Genomic DNA, 20,226 nt, shown 5'->3' with positions numbered 1-20,226 from the left:
TTTTTGTATATATTTTTTTGAAAATCCCTAACTTCTGCCTGGACCGCCCTTTCAGGTTTTCAGTCCACCGGGAATATATTCCTTTTTTGTGCCCCTAATTTTTGCCTGGACCGCCCTTTTGGGTTTTCAGTCCACCGGGACGCTCTCTATTGCCTAAGTCGCCTTTTCAGGTTTTCAACTTAGCGAGCATTTATTTTTGTATTTCTTTTTTGGACTGTGACAGCATCTTGCTCAAGGCAGAAGTCCTCTCCATAATGCTTAGCCCTGTTTTTCTTTCGGAGTGCAGTCGTTCTCAAAGCGGATGCTGATGTACGTTTCAACTACTCACGAGTTCAAAGAGAGTGTGTTTGTTGCTCACACTTTTCAAAAGATGTAAAAAAAGTTTTGTATTTTGAAAATTTTTGCTTCAAGTATTGCCGTCAAAAATAGAAGAAATTTTGCAAGTAGAATAAATGAGAATTCCAAATAAATGGCACAGGCTCAAATTTGATGAATTGAGTGGTGGCCTACCAATGGCGTGGCCCCACAGATCTTTGAAAAATTTGGGAAAATGGTAAATATAATGGGAGGTACATTGAACACAATAACCGTTATACTCTCTAACAACTTTGAATGCCCCTTTTTCGAGTCTTTGAATGCCCCTGTTTCGAGTCATTGATTTGTGGACGCTTCAAATCGGAGGTTCTTTTGACGACTGGATGCTCCAAGTGGACTGTGCTGACTGATGCAGTTACTTGTCATGATCCTTAACTTTTGCATAGATCGCCCTTTTCGGGTTTTCGATCTATCAGGATAATCATCATTTTTTTTTTGTCTCTAATTTTTGCCTAGACCGCCCCTTCGGGTTTTCAGTCTACCGAGACGCTCATTTTTGCCTAAGCCGCTTTTTAAGATTTGCGACTTATCGAGCTTTTTATTTTTTGACAGAGTATTTCTTGACTGCACCAGCGTTCATAGGACGTGTGAGTTTGTTGCCGTCCATAATTGTAAAATTCATTGAACATGGGCCTTCATAACTAGGCATCCACTTGCCCCTGGAGTCTGGTTGGAAAGTAGGACAAAGTTCCCTTCTTGAAATTCATGGGGACGAACCTTTTTGTTAGAAGCTTGTTTCAAACCTCTTTTGATATATTCGTACAAGGTCGTCATGCGTTTAAATTCGATCAAGCTTGGACTTTATCAAAACTCCTATTGACGGGACTTCGATCTTCATGGGAAGCACGACCTCCATGTTGCACTTAGGGAAGGAGGGGGGTGCCCCTGTTAAAATGTGTACTGAAGTACGATATCTGAGCAAAGCGAATGGTAGCACCCCGAGCCAGTCTTTGTAATCAAATGTCATCTTCTGGACAACCTCCTTGATATTTTGTTTACAGCTTCAATGGCTAAGATGCCCCAGTATGTGAGAGATCTCGTCGGGAATCTCTTCATTCTCCTTCTTCAGCTTCGGACAAAGGGAACTCACGGTTGGAAGAGAGTACATGGTTAATGTGTTCAACGGGTTTTTTAATGCATGATTTGATTATTGATATAAACATTATGATTATGCAGATACGTGGAAATGATTAAAGGGAAATTTTTTTGGTTTTTTGTATTACCATTTTTCCAGAAAAAAAAAAGCACAAAATAAAAACAAAGTCGGGATCAAAGCGACTTTTTTAATGATGAAAATACATAAAGCAAAAAAAAGCCCTAAACAAGTTCACTTCCGTCTCGGGCGGGACGAAAGGATTTTTTTTTTTGAAAAACATAAAGCAACAAACAAACATATTAATTGAACAGATGAGTAATAGAAATAAACATCAGCAACGACCCGATTGCAGATTAAACATTTCATGTGTCAACCTTAGATACCAAGATCCGATAGCGGATTAACTTTCACATTCAAATTCAAACTCTTCGAAAGGTATAAGGTTTTTTCGGATCAACTTCTGAACTATCTTCTGCAACGCAAAACAGTGCTCGATATCATGACCTGGTGCCCCTTGATGGAAAGCACAAAAGAGATCCGGCCTGTACCGGGATGTCAATTTTTCTGGCACTGGAGGAGGTGCCTTAGTGTAGACCAAATTCCTTTCGAGTAATTTTGGAAACAAATCTGCATACTTAATGGGAATCGGATCAATTTGTTTCCTTGAAGCCTGTTGTCGAGGCTGTTGTTGACATTGTTGAAATTGGGGTTGATAACCCGGATTTTGAACAACATTTATGAAAGGCATATCAACGGCAGCAGGGTGATAAGCCAGATACTGTTGTTGAGGCTGACTTTCCACCACATTCATTTCTTGGTCTTCCTCCTCTGAACGGTCAGCGGGAACACTTTCTTTGACCAAACGTCCTTCTCGAACCCCTTCTTCAAGACGCATTCCCGTAATCATCATCTTTGCGAAGTTGTTGGGAGCACTTCCAACCATTTTCTCATAATAAAACTGATCTAGAGTCCTCAAGAAAATCTTGGTCAATTCTTCCTCTTCCAGAGGTGGACGGACTTGATCGGCAAAATCTCTCCATCGCTGGGCATATGCTTTGAAAGATTCATTATCATTCTGGGTCATGGCTTGCAGATCGTCTCTGTCTGGGGCCAAGTACAAGTTGTAGTTGTATCGTCGGACGAAGGCATCGCCCAAATCAATGAAAGTTTTGACATCAGCACGACTTAGGCCCGTGTACCATTTTAAAGCGGCACCAATCAAACTATCTTGAAAGCAGTAGATAAGAAGCTCATCATTGCCGGCTTGAGGGGACATCTTTCTGGCATACATTGTCAAATGGTCTTTAGGGCAAGTATTCCCTTTGTACTTCTCAAAATCAGGAACCTTGAATTTGGGTGGTATCATGACATTTGGTACCAAACAGAGATCATAAGCACTCTCCCCAAACATTTCTTCCCCAAGGAGAGCTTTCAATTCCAACCGTAATGCATCAAACTTCTCTCTCAGTTCTTTTACCTGGTTATATGCAACCACACTTCCTGGTTGATAGATGGGTTTATGAACCAAAGGAGCTGAGTAGGTCATAGCAGCTTGAGGGAGAAAAGGGCCTGATTGTTGCACAAAAGGAGTTTGAACCTTAGAAACAACGGGACAGAGTATTTCACTAGCACTTAAAGGTGTACTCCAGAGATATCCTTCCAGCATAGCATGTTGAGGAGTACTAGCAAACACTGTTGAAATCGGGGTAGTGGAAGCAACCGTCTGAGCTTGAGTACTGACAATAGGAAGAGATACTGGCTGACTCTGTGCAACCGTCATCAGAGATACTAAGTTCTTCAAAATCTCATTTTCGGCCCGGAGGGTTGTCACCTCTTCACGAAGCTTGTGGTTCTCTTGGTTAAGATGATCCATTCTGATTTGCTCGAGTGTTGTAGATGCGAGTAGACTGATGAATTGACCTTGTGTAGACAGGAACAAAGTATGAGACACGGACTTTAGAAACTATGAATGCAAAATGATGCGTGGTATGTTTATGAAAAAAATATTTTTGTCAAGGGCTTTATCAAAGTTAATTGTAAACATTGTAGATGAACATGGTTTTGTTTGAACATTGTAAATAAATTGAAAATGGTTCCGAAATCAAGGAAAAAGTTCTTAACAAAAGCAAAAGCTTAGTTAAGATTTTTGAGGTTGTATTCCTTTGTGTACCTTCTTGCAAGGTAAATATCTTTGATGTTTACAAAAAGCTTATCTAAGCCCTTCAATATGAAAAAGTTTTTATGAATGTATGCATGTATGTATGCATGGTTATGCAACAAGAACGGTGAAAACATGGTGAGGTTAAGTCTAGAATGTTGGAGTTAAGGGTAAACACGCCATTTGGTAAGGACTATGGTTTTCAAATGTACCTGTATCACGGGTTCTACCAAGTTCCCAGAGTTATCAACCACTTCCGAACACTATCAGGTTACGGAAATACTTCCGTTCCAATAATGTTCGTAAGAAAGTCTCGTCTGAGTGTGGTATCGCGTGTCAACTAAACCAAGATTACTCATGATTAGCCACCGCACCACGTCCTAAAAGGCCAAGAGGGGTTAAAGGTAACTAAAGGTCCTCAACTTTCGACAGTCACTTGAAAATAACATGTCAAACACGAATACTCATGCCAACATAGCATACTTCCAAGATTCCTAAGTTGAGTGGGGTTATCACATGTGTCACAAACCAAAATTCACTCTTGGCAAGGCACTATGATTATACCACCGTCCTATCTTAAATTTCTCTCAAGTCCGGGTGTAGGACTTATCTCACCACTCACGTTAGAAAGGAGAAAGAAGAAGGATGAACAGATATACACGTATTTCCATCTTTTATTTTTATTTTTATTTTAAGCAAGTTATAGCACAAAAATAATAAGACCAAGTTAGGCTCAACCCTCTTAGGGGGGTCCCCAGTGAAGTCGCCATTTCTGTCGCGTCATTTTTCGGAGATCAAGGCTATTTGATTAGCTTTTGACTCACTAATTTATTTCACGACTGAACATTTAATTTTTTTAAGAAAAGGGGAAAAAAGTTCAAACACCCCATATATTGAAAAGATTTAGGTTCGGGGGTTAGTTACATAAAGGGAAGGTGTTAGCACCCTTTATGTCCGTAGTACTCTACGGGAACCTCTTGGTTTTATTTAATTAGTGCGCTATAACTTGCTTATTTTTTTGAAAAAAAGAAGGGAATTTCAAATGGAAAAGGGAGGACCTAATTATCTACATTTTATTGATTTGGAAGGACGAGTGTCCTCTGCCTACGTACCCGTGAGGGATCAAAACCTCGTAGTTCGGGGTAAAAAACTGACGTTTGATTGGTTGTGTGTTTTTTTATTAGTTTGAAAAAGGTTTTAAAATGGAAAAGCCAAATGGCAAAATGAATTTGTTTGTATTTTTTATATTAAGGAAAAAAAATGACTTGCAATATGATTAAATTGATTGAAGTTTGATTAAGGAAAGAAAATAAAAAAAGACGTCACTTGATTTAGGATCAAGGTTTATTTAAGAAAATATTTTTGTGATTTTTGGTTATTTGCATGTTTTTGTTGTTTTCAAATAGTTGGAATGAAATTAAACTAACGGAGCAGAAAAATAAAATGCGTGGGCACTTTGTAGTGACATTGGATCACCACAAAGACCATTAACCTAAACTAGAAAGAGAGATAAAGGCATACACACATGCACGCACACACCTAAGCTATTACAAAAAAACCTATTATACATTCTACGGTCTGCGAGAAAATAAATAAATTACATTAAGCCTATATTTACATTCTAAAATCCGACGAGAAATAACTCAAAATGCAAAAGCGATAAAGATGCATGAATGAATTACATTAAAACCTAAATATACATTCTAAAATATGTGCTTGAATATGCGTGAATTATTTACATCAAACCTATAAGTTCCATATGTTAAGAAATAAATGACACAAAATAAATATGTATGGAATAGATAAATGAAAGATAGATATGCAGCCTAGTCTAACACACATAAAATAATACGATGCAAAAGGAATAAAAAAAATGCAAGCAAGACTAAAATGCATGAAGAAATAAAATGGTGTGATGCAAAGGGGGGTTCAAACAGTAATCAGGGGAGTGCAGAATTGAGAAAAAAGCTTAATTGGGTAAAAACGTGTTGGGCTTAAGGGATTGGAAGTGGACCGGTTTGGGGGCCGGTTCGGTTCAGGGAAAACCGAACCGGTTCGATGGCATATATATATAGGTTGTACAAGGGTTTTTTCTCATTTTCCTTTGGCTTTTCTCTCTTCTACTCCCGTCTTCTCTCTATCGCTCTGTCCTCTCTCTTATAGTTCTTCATCTTTTCTTTTCTTTCTTTTCTTTTTTTCAAACTAAAAAATAAATAAAATAAAATTACTATTACCCTTCTTCTTTCTCCCTCACGTTAATTCTTCTTCTTCTCCCTTTCTTCATTTTTTTATTTTTTGCTATACAAAGAAACAAAAAAAAAAAAAACTACATACAAAAAGAAATAAAAAAAAGAAAGACGAGAAGGAGTATACCCTTTCCTTCTAGATTCGAATCTGTTTCGGATTTGTGTTCTTGTCCGATCCTACTCCCTTCCGTGTGCGTGTGTTACCGTCTAGGTGTGTGTTGTTCCTTTGTGGTAACGGTTGCGGTACGGGTCGACGTCGGTTGGTGTGCGAGTCCGATTGGATTTGACGTGATGTTGGTTTGATGCTTGTGTGACTGGCTTGAATCGATTTTGGGTTGTTGTACTGTGATGATGGTTCCTCGTATGGTCTTGAGTTTATTTTTGGTTACGTTGATTTGGCTAGAGCTATTTGTGACTGATTGTTGAAATTGGTCTCTGTGATGGGTTTTTGGATTCGATATATTATTGATGTTTTGAAATTGGTTCTGCTGTGATTAGCGGTTGGAATTGCTGGTGTTTTTTTTGCAGGTTCTGTTCCTATTGTGCGTTCTTGGTTTGGATGAAAATTTGCAGGCTTTGGGTGTGGACAAATGTGTATTGAAAATCGGCTTTTGGGTTTGTAGATGAATCGGCCTCTTTGAATTGTGCGTTGAAATTGGCCCCCCTTTGCAGGTTCAGGTGTGTCTGGGTTTTATAGTGTTAGGGTTGTGTTGGATATGTACATAATGCGTTGCTTGAATTGGGGAGGAGGAAACCGAAATCGAGTAACTTGTTCCTGAGAGTTTGGGATGCAGAGGCGCGTAACAATGTTCACAGCTTGCATCTTTGGATTTGGACTGACTTCTTGGATATAGACAAAAATAAGACTAAAACAAATAATAAAAATAATAATAATAATAAAAAAGAGATAAGATATTTTAAAGTTTAATTAAAAAAGAAAATAAAGATTTTTATAAACAAAATTAAAGTTAATTAAAAAGAAACTAAAGATTTTTATAAACAAAATTAAAGTTAATAAAAAACTTGAATAAAAGATGGAATTAAAATAAAAGTAATGAGAGAAGAGGGTCTGACTCGGAACTAAAAATGAGGTATTTTAAAATACCTCTCTGCCGAATTTTCACTGAAAAGTCAAAGATTGAATAGAGTCAAACGACACGTGTCGGTGTATGTATGTAGGATCCTTAGGTCAAAAATTGGGGTATGACAATTTCATTTCATGTCTCATTTCCATAGCATTCCATATCATATTTTCATTTTTTTATTTCTTGCACTTTTATCTCTTGCAATTTAATTTGTACCAAGGCTTAGAATGTAAAGACTTAGGAGCTTTTGTAATATTTTTCTTATGCCATTTAATTTCTTGCAAAGACCATAGAATGTATCTAGGGCATGATGTAATAAGGACAATGGACTCTAATGATGTACACCGACACAAGCACCGACACATGCACACACATCACTTTAGATATATAGCTAGAATATGCATGTTTAGATGTATGTTTAGGATTGTATGTTTAGATGAATGTTTAGGCTTTATAATTAGAAAAATCAATTTCCAAAAAATATGAATAAACTTCACTCAAATCCTTTTTCTTAATAAACCTTGGGATCAAAATCCCATTGGAATTTTCCCTTTCTTTTCTTTAATCAAATTTTAATGAACTTTAATCATACTTGGACCATATTTTGCAAATGACTAATCAAACCTCACCTTTTCTTAAATTCTCATGCCTTTAAGGCCTCTCTTCTATTCTTCAAAATTCCATTTTCAAACTTAAAATCAACCAACAAAAACAAAAAACATTTTTTGGAAGAGAACTACGGTGGATTTGATCCCTTAAATGGGTACGTAGGCAAGGAATCAAAATTCCTTCAATTCAAATAAAATAAAAACTCAAACACATTCTTCTCCCTCCAATTCTTCATTAAGCAAACTTTAGGTGTAAATATTACTTTTAAATAGCATTTAAAAATAAAGCGCGCGCGTAGAAATTAAAGACGGTTCCTATAGGATACTATAGTCGTTATGGGTGCCTAACACCTTCCCGTAGCGAAAACAACTCCCGGACCTCGATTCTCAAGGGTTTTGCTTACTTTTTCCCTTCCCAAGAAAAAATAAGATATCACCGGTTAAAAAGGTTCAAACGTAATCAATGTTTGACACCCGAAAACCAAGATAAAACAAAAGGTATGTGGAGTGTGTAAATAAACTTAACGGCTAAGATTGGGAGTGAAATCAGTGGTGTGAATGGTAGTAGTGGAGAAGAATGTATGTAAGCACATGGATTTACATACATACACATTGAATTCCTAAGCTTTTTGTAGCATATAATATAATAATATATAGTATATTCAATAATATAATAAAAAATAATGATAATGAGTGTGATTGATTAACACACAAGAATATAATATAGAAATGTTCGCTAAGGTACTAGCAATTGGTTGAAACTTAAGGTTTATAACTCAAATAAACATAGCACTTATTACATGAAGTATCCAAAGGCGTACCAAGTCACGTACTTCAAATTATTAACGAATAAAAGTAAACGAAACTAAGAGAAAGGCTGCCACGCCTCATCGGCAATAATTATTAAGCTTTTGCATATAAAATTCTTACCAACTATTTGATTATATCTAGATATTATAATCTCATCATCATACATATGTATCCATAAGAGTATGAAAAACAAGGTTTATCTCTACTAGAGAACTTGATCATCAACACAACCCTTTATGTTAAGGTATTCTCATCATTTACTTATCTGTGCGTATTGCAAAAGTCCACCCGAGCGTGAGTATACTTAGGTGGTTGCCAACCGGTAAGGTAGACTAATAAGTCGTAAATGGCGCCCCATTTACATGCCCTTACCGAACTTACTTAGGGTACCCCATGTGTTTTGGGAATACCCTTCTGCCTCAAAGTTTGTGTCTTTTAATTATCACCCTTAATTTACTTAGTTACATAAACTAGGAACTAGCATCCTTTGATAGTTTTATAAGTAGTAATATACATGGCAGTAGGCTATAATGGTTGAAAACCCAACTCATAGTTCATATATATATAGCTATCGTATATGTACACATATATGATGATTCAAACCAAACATAAGTTATATATGTAACTATCTGCATAGCCAATTATAATACCACAAGAGTAATAACTGTATTCTGTAATTCCAGAATTAATTAATATAATTATATAATATGGAGAAATTGGATTAGAACAAGGAGCCAAATCATATTAATAGTCAGATGCTTTATTCATGAAACTTCATTAAAATCCCTATCTTTGATCTATAACCTTACAACTAAACTAAAATGCATAGCCGCGATACACGTAAGTACAAGCAGGAACTCATATCATGGTGTTATTCCCAATCCGAGCACACATAACCTAATTAAGAGTGAATATATCTATGGTTTGGAAATCACTAAATTGATTTCGCATACAAATTACTTAGATCAGCCATGTACAGATATCAGTTAAATACAAAAGGAGGGATCAAAAAGAGAGGCAAAAAAACAATCAGAGAGATCCAATCAATAACAAGATGATCAATTAATCAAGATACCAACAAACGCAATCCATAAAAAAATTCACAGTCTAACAAAAAAATCTTCATTGATGGATATCTACAATTCAAAAATTTTAGGGAATTAAAAACACAAACTTTAATCAAAGAAAACCAAACCCCATTAATCAAAATTGAATTTTTATTTCAAATCAATAATTAAAAGATAGAATAACCAAAACAAATTCGAGAAAACACGAAACTGAAACCCTAAAAGATATAATTGATAAAGATAAAAAAGGGCTTTTTAGAAAAAGGTAGAAGAAGAAAAGAACCTTTTTGCATGTGAGGGGAGAAGCAAGAAAGTAGACACAATCGGTGTTCCTTTTCAAGGCTTCATCTTGAGGAGAAGGTGTTGGTTGCTGAGTCTGAATCTGAAGTTGTGGCGCTGGTGATTGGAATTGAGATTGAAACGATAGATGGTGAGCTTGGACGATAGATTGGGAACTGGGATTGCAATTGGAACTGAGATTGAAACGATATTGGTGAGCTTGGACGGTGAGATTGAAACGAGATTACGATAGTGAAAAATGAGGAAGGGAAAGTGAATTAGATAGATGAATGGATTGGTCAAAGTAAAAGTTTGTTTTTTTCCTTCAGTCCGTTCAAACCACTGATGTGAAAAAAAATAGACAAAGCTTTCGCTCAAATTGCGAAAATGCCACCGCGTTTTTTTCCCTTCATTCCAAATATCCACTGATGTAAATGGTACATGCTACTAAGAATTCCCCTCATGTGCATATATCAACTGATGTAAAAACTCACAGTGTGTATGTTTCCCTTCAGTTATTTTGCGACTGATGTGAAAACTAAAACCCCCATGATGTAAAATATATATTTTGTAGTAGTGTATGTATGTATTGTTTCTGCTAATAAAGGCAAACAAATCTAACTACACAAAAAGTGAATCACCATTCTAGTTATAATAATACATGTCAGTATTTGCTTTCTAAATTACGGCATAATATAACAAATCTTCAACTAACATTCTATTTAAAAACTATTTTTTATCAATAATGGTCTCTTTGTTTAACCTCATCCCTGACTCATAAATATGATACGCATCAATACTCACAACCATGCATTATTCGTCAGTATGTGAACTACCATACTTAATTAGCTACCATGTCAGAATCATTGATAAACAAAACAATTACCTCAATTGACTCAATCAGATTTTCAATCGTCATCCTCTTTGTTTTGAGCAGATCATCCGACAATGACATAGAGCTGTGCGTGGAAACTTGACTCACACCTTGAGATAACTGAACTGCAACACTCTTCATCCTAAAAAATCACAAATAAACAAAATTTAAATGACACAACAACTGTAAATGAACTACAATATTTGGACAAAACCACAGTCATACTTCTTATACTCGTCGATCTCTGGTAAATTTCCATTCAATATGACTTTTGTTCCATAAAAGGAATTAGCAACACCCATGACACCTAACAAATAAATATATCAACATGTATCATAACTAATCCACAGCTATAAAAAAATATCACAACGAAGTCAATCATTAGCTTTTATACCCATATACTTTCTTTGCTTGCAAAATTGCAATACCAATATCACCGTGTATGAGTGGTCGACACTAGCTAAGGATTCAGCCATCTTTTCAGCATAATATCCACACAATGAGCAGTGAATTCGATTGTTTCTGCACAAAAGAATGACCAAGCACCACAATCAAGTATTAGTCGAGACCGCAGTTATAGGGGAAACTTCAAAATGAGTTAAAATGGAAGAAACTTACTCTAAATCCTCCAAAGTCAAATCAATCACCCCACTCTTCCGGCCATTCTTATCAGTTTCCCTGATGTTATCCCTCTCAATCACGTGACCAATCACATCTGACATAACAAAACAAATATTAAACACAAACAATTACCTAATCAATAACAAAAACAAAATGATAATAAACTTGCACAAAAACAAATTGCAGAAACTAAAAACGTAAGTGAATAAGCTAAAGAGAAGAATAAAAGTACCTTAGTAAACCACAACGTGATTCAAGAAATATGCCTGATAAGTGCTCAAAAGTAATATATTTCATGTGTTAAAAGAGGCATTTTTAGTGACTTGTTATGCAAGTTATCTACGGAAAAGCAATCAATTGTTGTATTTATACCATTTATGCTTTATATGCCTAATTCTACCCAATTTATGCAGGAAATGACAAGCAAGGACCAAAACTTAAGTTTGTGAACCAAGCAAAACTCGCTTAAGCGAGCGCATTTCGCTTACGCGAGAAAGTTCCAGGGAGCAACTTATCATTTCGCTTCCAGATCGCTTTCATCTCGCTCATGAATAATGGAATCTTGCTTACGCGAGTGTAACTCGCTTACGCGAGATCAATGTCGAGAGCAAAAAGAATCTCGCTTTTAATCTCGCTTCCAGTTCGCGCAAGCCAGATTCAAAGGCGGTTTAAAGATTGAAGCAAGTTTGCTTGCGCGAGTTAATGTCGCTTACGCGAAATCATTGTCGAAAGGAACTTCAGGAACTCGCTTCTGGATCGCTTCCAGATCGCTTAAGCGAGATGCATTTTCATCAGGTCTAAGGGCTACATGGCAAGACTTCATTGGTCAGAAGTAGATATTTATGCTACTCGCTTACGCGAGATGTAGATCGCTTACGCGAGTGGTCACGTTTTCAGCCCATTTAAATATAACTTTTCCCTCTCTCTAGGACTATTCACTATTCCATTGAAACATTTTATACATTTTTAGAGAGAGGTTAGAGCTATTTCAAAGAGAGAAACACAAAGCAAGTGATTAAGGAGTAGATTCAACCCTAGATTCATTGAGACATCAAGGATCTTGGCATGGAATCTTCATCTTTCCTTCATTCCTTGCATTAGTTTACATGTCTATGTGTAACTATCACCTTCTTTGTAGTATTGAGGTAACAATCAAGCTATTATGTAATCTTTTGATCTTTTAATATATGAGGTTCTAGCTTAATGATTCAATATTGTTGTTATTCTTGCTTTTAATGCTTTCAAAGAGATTCAAGATGATTTGGACATGAACTCTTGAATCTAGAACTAGAATAACAATCTATCTTATGTTATATCACTCTTGACAAGTTTGTAAACCTTTGATAATTACTTTTAATCAAGATTTTAATGCTTTCGGATACTTAATCAGGCTGGACACGGTCGATTAAGTTATCCGATCGACTTTGTTATCGTTTAAGGAATTTGGACACGAATGTTTAAACGCTAACTTGGAAATAACGATGTCGCTTTGGACACGAAGGATGTTGTAGAAATGATTGTGATAATATTGGTTATAAAGCTAGAGTCTGTTAATCGATCGAGAGATTGCTGCTGTTATGCTTGTTCGTTATCTTATACCGCAAGCGAAATAGTTCGATCTCCTCTCGTTTTACTTTTATGTCATCTTTGGATATAGTGTTACAAACAAACAAATTATATCCAAACCCTTAATGTGAAAGATTGTGAAAACGCTTATGGTATAACGCAACTCCCTGTGGAAAACGATCCTATATATACTCACGTGTACATAGTTATATGACATGTAGAAAAACTACATCAAAATGGCGCCGTTGCCGGGGAGTAGCGTATTTTTATATTATAAGTTTTGAAACAATTTTGTCATGTTAAGTCAATTTTGCACAAAATTCTTTCATGCATATACTTATACACTTATATCATTCATTATTTTTGATGCTAACCACCTGGTATAGTCTTGGTAAACTTTGTATATGCGAGGTACCGTTTCTAAAGAAGACCTTCAATTTGATCCAGAAATAGAGAAAACTGCTAGGTTACTTAAGAAGCAAGCAAAGGAAGCTAAGAGATTAGCCAGGCTGGCTCAGCCGGGATCATCTAGTTCTATTCACTCTCCTTCGGGTTCGGTTCAGACACTTACTCCGGGTGGTTCTCTACACATAACTCCACCATCATCACCGGAAAGGGAAACTATTGTAACTATGGCTAATGAAGATGAGAATGCTCTTCCAAGTTGGGTTAGTCCAAGAAGGCTTGCTAACCTTGGTAATCAAAATGCCAAGCAAGTCGAGTTGAAATCGGGGTTGATAAATTTGATAACTCATAATCAATTCACTGGAATGGATCATGAAGACCCTTACAAGCATCTCACAAATTTCTATGTTACCGCCGGTACTCTTGGTATGAAGGAAGATGAGGAAGAACCAATGTTTTGCAAATTATTTCCTCACTCTTTGATTGGTAAGGCTAAGGAGTGGTACTTAGATCAACCTACTTCCTTGATGAAAGATTGGCCTGCATTGGAGAAAATGTTTCAAGAGAGGTTCTTTCTGGAGGATAGACATCTTGAAGCTAAAACATCACTCACAACTTTTTCTCAAGGTCAAAGTGAGTCTCTTTGTGATGCTTGGGAGCGATACAAGTCTTTGCTTAGGAGCTGTCCTAAGCATGGTTATGATAGCCAGATGCAAATCTACCTATTTCGTCAAGGGCTTCAAGACATGTCCAAGACGATGCTAGATGCAAGTGCTGGAGGATCTATTGCTTTGAAAAGTCCAGCTGATGCTGTCAAAATCATTAACCAAATGGCTCTCAACACAAGAAAATCTTCTCACAACCGGAATCCTAATCAAAGGAAAGCCGGTATCCTTGAACTAGAAGCAAATGATGCAGTTTTGGCTCAAAATAAGCTTCTCACTCAACAAATAGAAGCCATGCAAAAGGAGATGAGAGCTATGCCAAAAGAAATTCTTGAATCTCTCAAACAAGAAGGAGGAACATCTCAGGTTAATGCTTGTGAGCTTTGCACGGGAGATCATCCCACCGGCTTTTGTCCCACACCCGGTTCTTTCGAAGAAGAGGTGAATTATGTGGGAAACCAACAAAGACCTAACCAACCTCAACAAGCCGGAACTTCACAACAAGCTCAAAATCCGGGTACTTCCAATTTCCAAGGAAGATATCCGGCCAATCAAAACCAACCAAGACCTTGGAGAACACCTTACAACAATAACTACCAATATCCGCAATCAAACTTCTACCAACAACCTTTCCCTCAATTCCAACAACCATTCAGTAATCAATACCAATTTCCACCACCAAATAACCCCCAACAACCTAACAATTCCCAAAGCACCGAAGAAACCTTGAAGCAATTCATGCAAATGTCCATGGCTAACCAGAAAAACACCGACGCGTCCATCAAAGGCCTTGAGACGCAAGTTGGTCAGTTAGCACAACAAATGGCTCAAGGTCCTCCGCAAGTGGGAACTTTCACCGCTAACACTCAACCAAATCCTAAGGAGCATCACAAGGCATAGCAGTCAAAAGCTATTGCTACAAGGAGTGGTAGAGTAGTAGGTAAAGGGGTAGGTGAAGATATTGTTGTTGAAGAGAAGGATGATGAAGTTGTCATTGAGGAGGATAAAGAGAAGTTCTAGGAGGATGTTGTAGAGATAGAGAAGGAAGTGTATATAAAGAATAAAGAAGAATTAGTTGAAAAAGAAAAAAATCAAAAAAGAGATCTAGTGGAACAAGAGGAGATGGAGAGGAAGAATAAATATGTGGGGAAAGATAAAGGGAAGAAACAAGAAGTTGAGAAGCAAGTGGTGACTCAACGCTTACCATACCCACATGCTCCATCGAAGAAAGACAAAGAGCGGCAATATGCAAGGTTTCTTGAACTCTTCAAGAAGTTGCAAATTGATATACCATTCTCAGAAGCCTTGGAGCAAATGTCGGTCTATGCAAAATTCATGAAAGATATCCTTTCCAAGAAAAGAAGAGTCAACGATGAAGAGACAATCCAAATTGATGCCAATTGTAGTGCTATTATTCAAAGAACGTTGCCTAAGAAAGAGCAAGATCCGGGAAGAGTCACTCTACCGGTAGCTATTGGCACAACACATGTAGGTAAAGCACTACTTGATCTTGGATCAAGCATCAATCTCATGCCTTTTTCCGTTGCCAAAAGAGTTGGTGACCTTTGTATAAAGCGGACTAGGATGATGTTGCAATTGGCCGACAAATCCTTTGCAAAACCACTAGGTATGGCCGAAGATGTTCTTGTAAAAGTGGAAAAATTTATTTTTCCGGCTCACTTTGTGGTTATGGATGTCGAAGAAGATGAGGATGTGCCTATCTTAATGGGAAGGAATTTCATGCAAACGGCTCGGATGATGATTGATCTTGATGATAATATCATGAAGGTCAAGGTAAATGATGAAGAGGTTACCTTCAACATCTGAGAAGCTTTGAAGTACTCGAAAGACAAGGGTGCATGTTTCAAAATGGATGCAACCGATGAAGTCATCTTGACTACTCGGAAGCAATTGCACAATAGAACACCCCTTGAGAGTGCTTTGGTGGACGCACTCAATGCTATTGATGAAGACGAAGCAAGAGCTATTGAAGAGTGTTTGAAGGAGCTAGATTCCTTGAAGGAGATTCTTCCTAATCAAGCCATACTTGAAGATTTGAAAGAAGAATCCAAGGAAGAAGCAAAAGTTGATGACACCAAGGTAGAATTAAATGTTTTACCATCTAATTTGAAATATGTTTTTCTTGAGAAAGATGGTACAAAACCGGTGATCATTAGTAGCTCCTTGTCCATCGATGAAGAAACAAAGTTGGTAAAGGTCCTCAAGGCCAACAAGGAAGCGATAGGGTGGAAATTATCCGACTTGAAAGGGATAAGTCCATCTTATTGTATGCACAAGATTATGATGGAAGAAAACTTCAAACCGGTATCACAACCACAACGCCGCTTAAATCCAAACATGAAAGAGGTGGTGCGAAAGGAAGTAGTGAAGTTGCTTGAAGCCGGCATGATCTATCCTATCTCGGATAGTGCTTGGGTAAGACCGGTTCAAGTAGTTCCCAAGAAAGGAGGAATGACGGTGATCACTAATGATAAAGATGAGTTAATCCCAACTAGGACCGTCACCGGATGGAGGATGTGTATAGATTATAGAAGACTCAATCAAGCAACAAGGAAGGATCACTTCCCCTTGCCCTTCATGGATCAAATGCTTGAAAGACTCTCCGGTCAATCCTTTTATTGCTTCCTAGATGGTTACTCCGGTTACAATCAAATCGCCATGAACCCAGATGATCACGAGAAGACGGCTTTCACTTGCCCGTTTGGTATTTTTGCTTATCGAAGAATGCCATTTGGCTTGTGTAATGCACCCGCAACTTTTCAACGGTGTGTTCAAGCAATCTTCTCCAACTTTATTGGTAAATGTATGGAGGTGTTCATGGATGATTTCTCAGTTTTTGGTTCGTCATTTGATATGTGTTTGAATAGCTTGGATACCGTGCTGAAGCGGTGTATTGAAACTAGCTTGGTGCTCAATTGGGAGAAATGTCACTTCATGGTTACCGAGGGTATTGTCCTTGGTCATAAGATTTCTGCTAAGGGTATTGAGGTAGGCCAAGCAAAGGTTGATGTTATTGGAAAGCTTCCACCACCGGTGAATGTCAAAGGTGTTCGGAGTTTTCTTGGTCATGCCGGATTTTACCGGAGATTCATTAAAGACTTCTCAAAGATAGCAAAGCCTATGAGCAACTTGCTCAACAAAGATAAGTCTTTTATTTTTGATAATGAATGTCTTTTAGCATTTGAAACTTTGAAAGAAAGATTGACCACTGCACCAATAATCATTGCTCCTAATTGGAATTTAAATTTTGAATTAATGTGTGATGCAAGTGATTATGTTGTTGGTGCGGTCTTGGGTCAACGTAAGGACAAAAATTTTCATGCTATTCACTATGCAAGTAAGGTTTTAAATGAGGCACAAATCAATTATGCCACAACTGAAAAAGAGTTACTTGCAATAGTTTATGCAATGGAGAAATTTCGTTCTTACCTTGTAGGTTCCAAAATTGTTGTTTATACTGACCATGCAGCTATCAAGTATCTCCTTACTAAGTCCGACTCAAAGCCAAGGCTCATCCGTTGGATGTTGTTGCTTCAAGAGTTTGACTTAGAGATCAAAGATAAGAAAGGCACGGAGAATCTTGTAGCTGATCACCTTTCATGGTTGACAAACAATGAGGTAACCAAGAATGAACCGGAAGTTCGTGAAGAATTTCCCGACGAAAGGTTGCTTGCAATCAATGTGAGACCGTGGTTTGCCGATATGGTGAACTACAAAGCAACCGGGTTCATTCCGGAAGATTTTGAATGGCAACAACGCAAGAAGTTCCTCCATGATGCTAACCACTATGTGTGGGATGAGCCTTATTTGTTCAAAATTGGAGCGGACAATCTCTTGCATAGGTGTGTGGATGATGAAGAGGCAAAGAAGATCCTATGGCAATGTCATAATTCGCCCTATGGAGGTCACTTCAACGGGGAGAGAACAGCCGCAAAGGTACTTCAATCCGGGTTCTATTGGCCAACTCTTCTTAAAGATGCCAATTTACATTGCAAGCATTGTGATGAATGCCAAAGAACCGGATCAATGTCAAAGAGAAATGAGATGCCTCTACAACTCATCCTTGAAGTGGAAGTGTTTGATTGTTGGGGTATAGATTTTGTTGGCCCTTTTCCTTCATCATATTCAAATGAGTACATCTTGGTAGCTGTTGATTATGTTTCAAAGTGGGTGGAAGCCGTAGCATCGCCTAAAGCCGATAGCAAGACGGTAGTGAAGTTCCTAAAGAAGAATATTTTCACCCGGTTTGGTACACCAAGAGTTCTTATTAGTGATGGGGGGTCACACTTTTGCAACACACAACTTGCCAAGGCCCTAGATCATTATGGAGTCAAGCATAAAGTAGCATCACCGTATCATCCGCAAACGAATGGACAAGCCGAAGTTTCCAACCGGGAGGTCAAACGAATACTTGAGAAGACGGTCTCTACATCTCGGAAGGATTGGTCGGCTAAACTTGATGAAGCTTTGTGGGCATATATGACTGCATACAAGTCTCCTATAGGCCTCACTCCTTTCCAAATGGTCTATGGCAAATCTTGTCACTTACCGGTCGAGCTCGAACATAAAGCATTTTGGGCATTGAAGTTCCTAAACTTTGATCAAGAGAAGGCCGGTGAAAGAAGAAAAGTTCAAATGCATGAGCTTGAAGAATTGCGAAATCAAGCTTATGAATCTTCAAAGCTCTACAAAGAAAGGACCAAGAAGTATCATGACAAAAAGATCATTCTGAGACAATTCATGCCGGGTCAAATGGTGTTACTTTTCAATTCAAGACTAAGACTGTTTCCGGGCAAATTGAAGTCTAAGTGGTCCGGACCTTTCATGGTTAAAGAGGTCAAACCATATGGAGCTGTTGAGCTTGAGGATCCAGTCACAAAAGCCAACTGGACGGTGAATGGGCAGAGACTTAAGCCCTATTTTGGTGGTGAAATTGATCGGAGTTTGTCGACAATTTCACTAATCGAACCATGATTTCTTCAAGACAAATGCGTCGAGCTCATGACGTAAAACAAGCTCTTGCTGGGAGTCACACCCAGTTTTGTAAGTATTTTTATGTTTTAATACATCAGAAATCATGAGCATTGCAAAGTTAAAACAACAAGCAAAATTTTTGAGGACAGTTCTGTGGAAATTTCGCGCAAGCGAATTAACGTTCGTGTAAGCGAGTTTGGTTTCAATTTTGGTATTAGTTACGACATTGAGATCGCGCAAGCGAAGTGAATATCGCGCAAGCGAGTTGTTTTAAAACGGTTCCCAATTTCAATGTCATAACTCCTCTTAAAACCACCCAACCACCCCAATTCTCTCTTTGACCGTTCCTCAACACAAAAACAACAACAACTTCCCCACACTTCTCTTTTCTCACACACACTACTCCAATTCTTCTCAAAGCATTCATTCATTCATTGCATCAATCTAAGTCAATCTTCCACTCTTTTAACAGGTTTCTTTTTCCTTTTCCTTTTCTTGTTTCAATTTGAAAGAAAAATTATGCCTTTAGCATTTCTAGAATTGGTTAGGGTTAGGTTTAGATGACTTATTTTGTTAGAAATTGGATTGAGATAGAACAATAGTGTGTAAATGAACTACTATCACTGTTACATAACCTTAAACATTCAATTTTGAAAAATCAAACCCCTTTGTAAATTTTGTGAAAAATAAGGGTTGTGAATGATTTTTGAATATACATGTGATTAATGTCCCTTTTTGAACACTTTTGCTGTTATAGAAATGTAGGGTTGAGTTTTATGACAATTTTTGCATGGTTTGGTTGAATATGCTGGAAATGGGTTGAATTTCGCAGGTACAGAGAGAATTCGCTTAAGCGAAGTTCATGTTTTCAAATCTCGCGCAAGCGAATTTTTCCCAGAATTACTTATGCATGCTCGCTTCTGAGTTCGCTTAAGCGAGTCTCAAGCGAAATCTCTCTGTCCCTCTGTTTTTGTTCTAAGTTCTATATGCCTTAACCCTTTGGATTTCATACTTGTGCTGATCATTATTCTATACTGTATATGGTTTTCCTGGTTATTTTGCAGATGGCACCCAAAAATCAACAAGGCACGAAACGAAAAACCACTGCTTCCTCGTCCGGTGTTATTAACCGACCAGCACCTTTACCCAGAAACCCTGACCGAACCAGATACACCTCAAATAAAACTTATGCCAGGTTTCTTGAGTTGAAAAAAGAGAAAACATGGCATGATAAAAATTTTCGGATAGACCCTGAGGGAGAGTTTGGGGACATAGCAGCTGTTTTTAGAGATAGGAAATGGGAGAAACTTCTCAACCCCCACCCAAAGATTAACCTGGACCTGTTGTGTGAATTTTATGCCAATTCCTTGCCCGAT

At 37.6% G+C, this 20,226-nt stretch overlaps 3 protein-coding genes across 4 annotated transcripts in view; all 3 read right to left on the bottom strand.

Moving 5' to 3' along the window:
* The window catches only part of LOC146904438 (uncharacterized), a 42,580-nt gene extending 32,611 nt beyond the window's left edge, over window positions 1-9,969 (bottom strand). Inside the window, exon 1 of the mRNA XM_085728002.1 lies at window positions 9,729-9,969. The gene's annotated coding sequence lies outside the window, so the exon portion shown is untranslated. The remainder of the gene's footprint in view (window positions 1-9,728) is intronic.
* Window positions 1-20,226, bottom strand: part of LOC146904437 (uncharacterized) — a 58,777-nt gene that overhangs the window by 34,009 nt on the left and 4,542 nt on the right. Inside the window, exons 2-6 of one of the 2 annotated variants that reach the window (XM_085728000.1) lie at window positions 11,452-11,485; window positions 11,217-11,313; window positions 10,993-11,120; window positions 10,824-10,905; window positions 10,611-10,740 (exon numbers count right to left, since the gene is read on the bottom strand). In XM_085728000.1, the coding sequence (XP_085584126.1) occupies window positions 10,611-10,740; window positions 10,824-10,905; window positions 10,993-11,074 (294 nt within the window). In that variant the 5' untranslated portion in view covers window positions 11,075-11,120; window positions 11,217-11,313; window positions 11,452-11,485. Of the gene's footprint in view, window positions 1-10,309; window positions 10,741-10,823; window positions 10,906-10,992; window positions 11,121-11,216; window positions 11,314-11,451; window positions 11,486-20,226 lie in introns of those variants that run through there. The other variant, XM_085727999.1, reaches the window with a different exon arrangement.
* Window positions 190-6,814, bottom strand: LOC146904439 (uncharacterized). The gene is made up of 2 exons (XM_085727998.1): window positions 6,003-6,814; window positions 190-5,375 (listed from the first exon to the last, which is right to left on the bottom strand). Exon 2 carries the CDS (start codon window positions 3,342-3,344, stop codon window positions 1,872-1,874), a length of 1,473 nt encoding a protein of 490 aa, XP_085584124.1. The 5' UTR covers window positions 3,345-5,375; window positions 6,003-6,814; the 3' UTR covers window positions 190-1,871.

This window comes from Medicago sativa, chromosome 7 (genome assembly GCF_051527215.1).
Source record: "Medicago sativa cultivar Bolivia chromosome 7, Bolivia_mono, whole genome shotgun sequence".
Lineage (NCBI taxonomy): Eukaryota > Viridiplantae > Streptophyta > Magnoliopsida > Fabales > Fabaceae > Medicago > Medicago sativa.
This window is presented reverse-complemented; position numbering and strand designations above follow the sequence as displayed.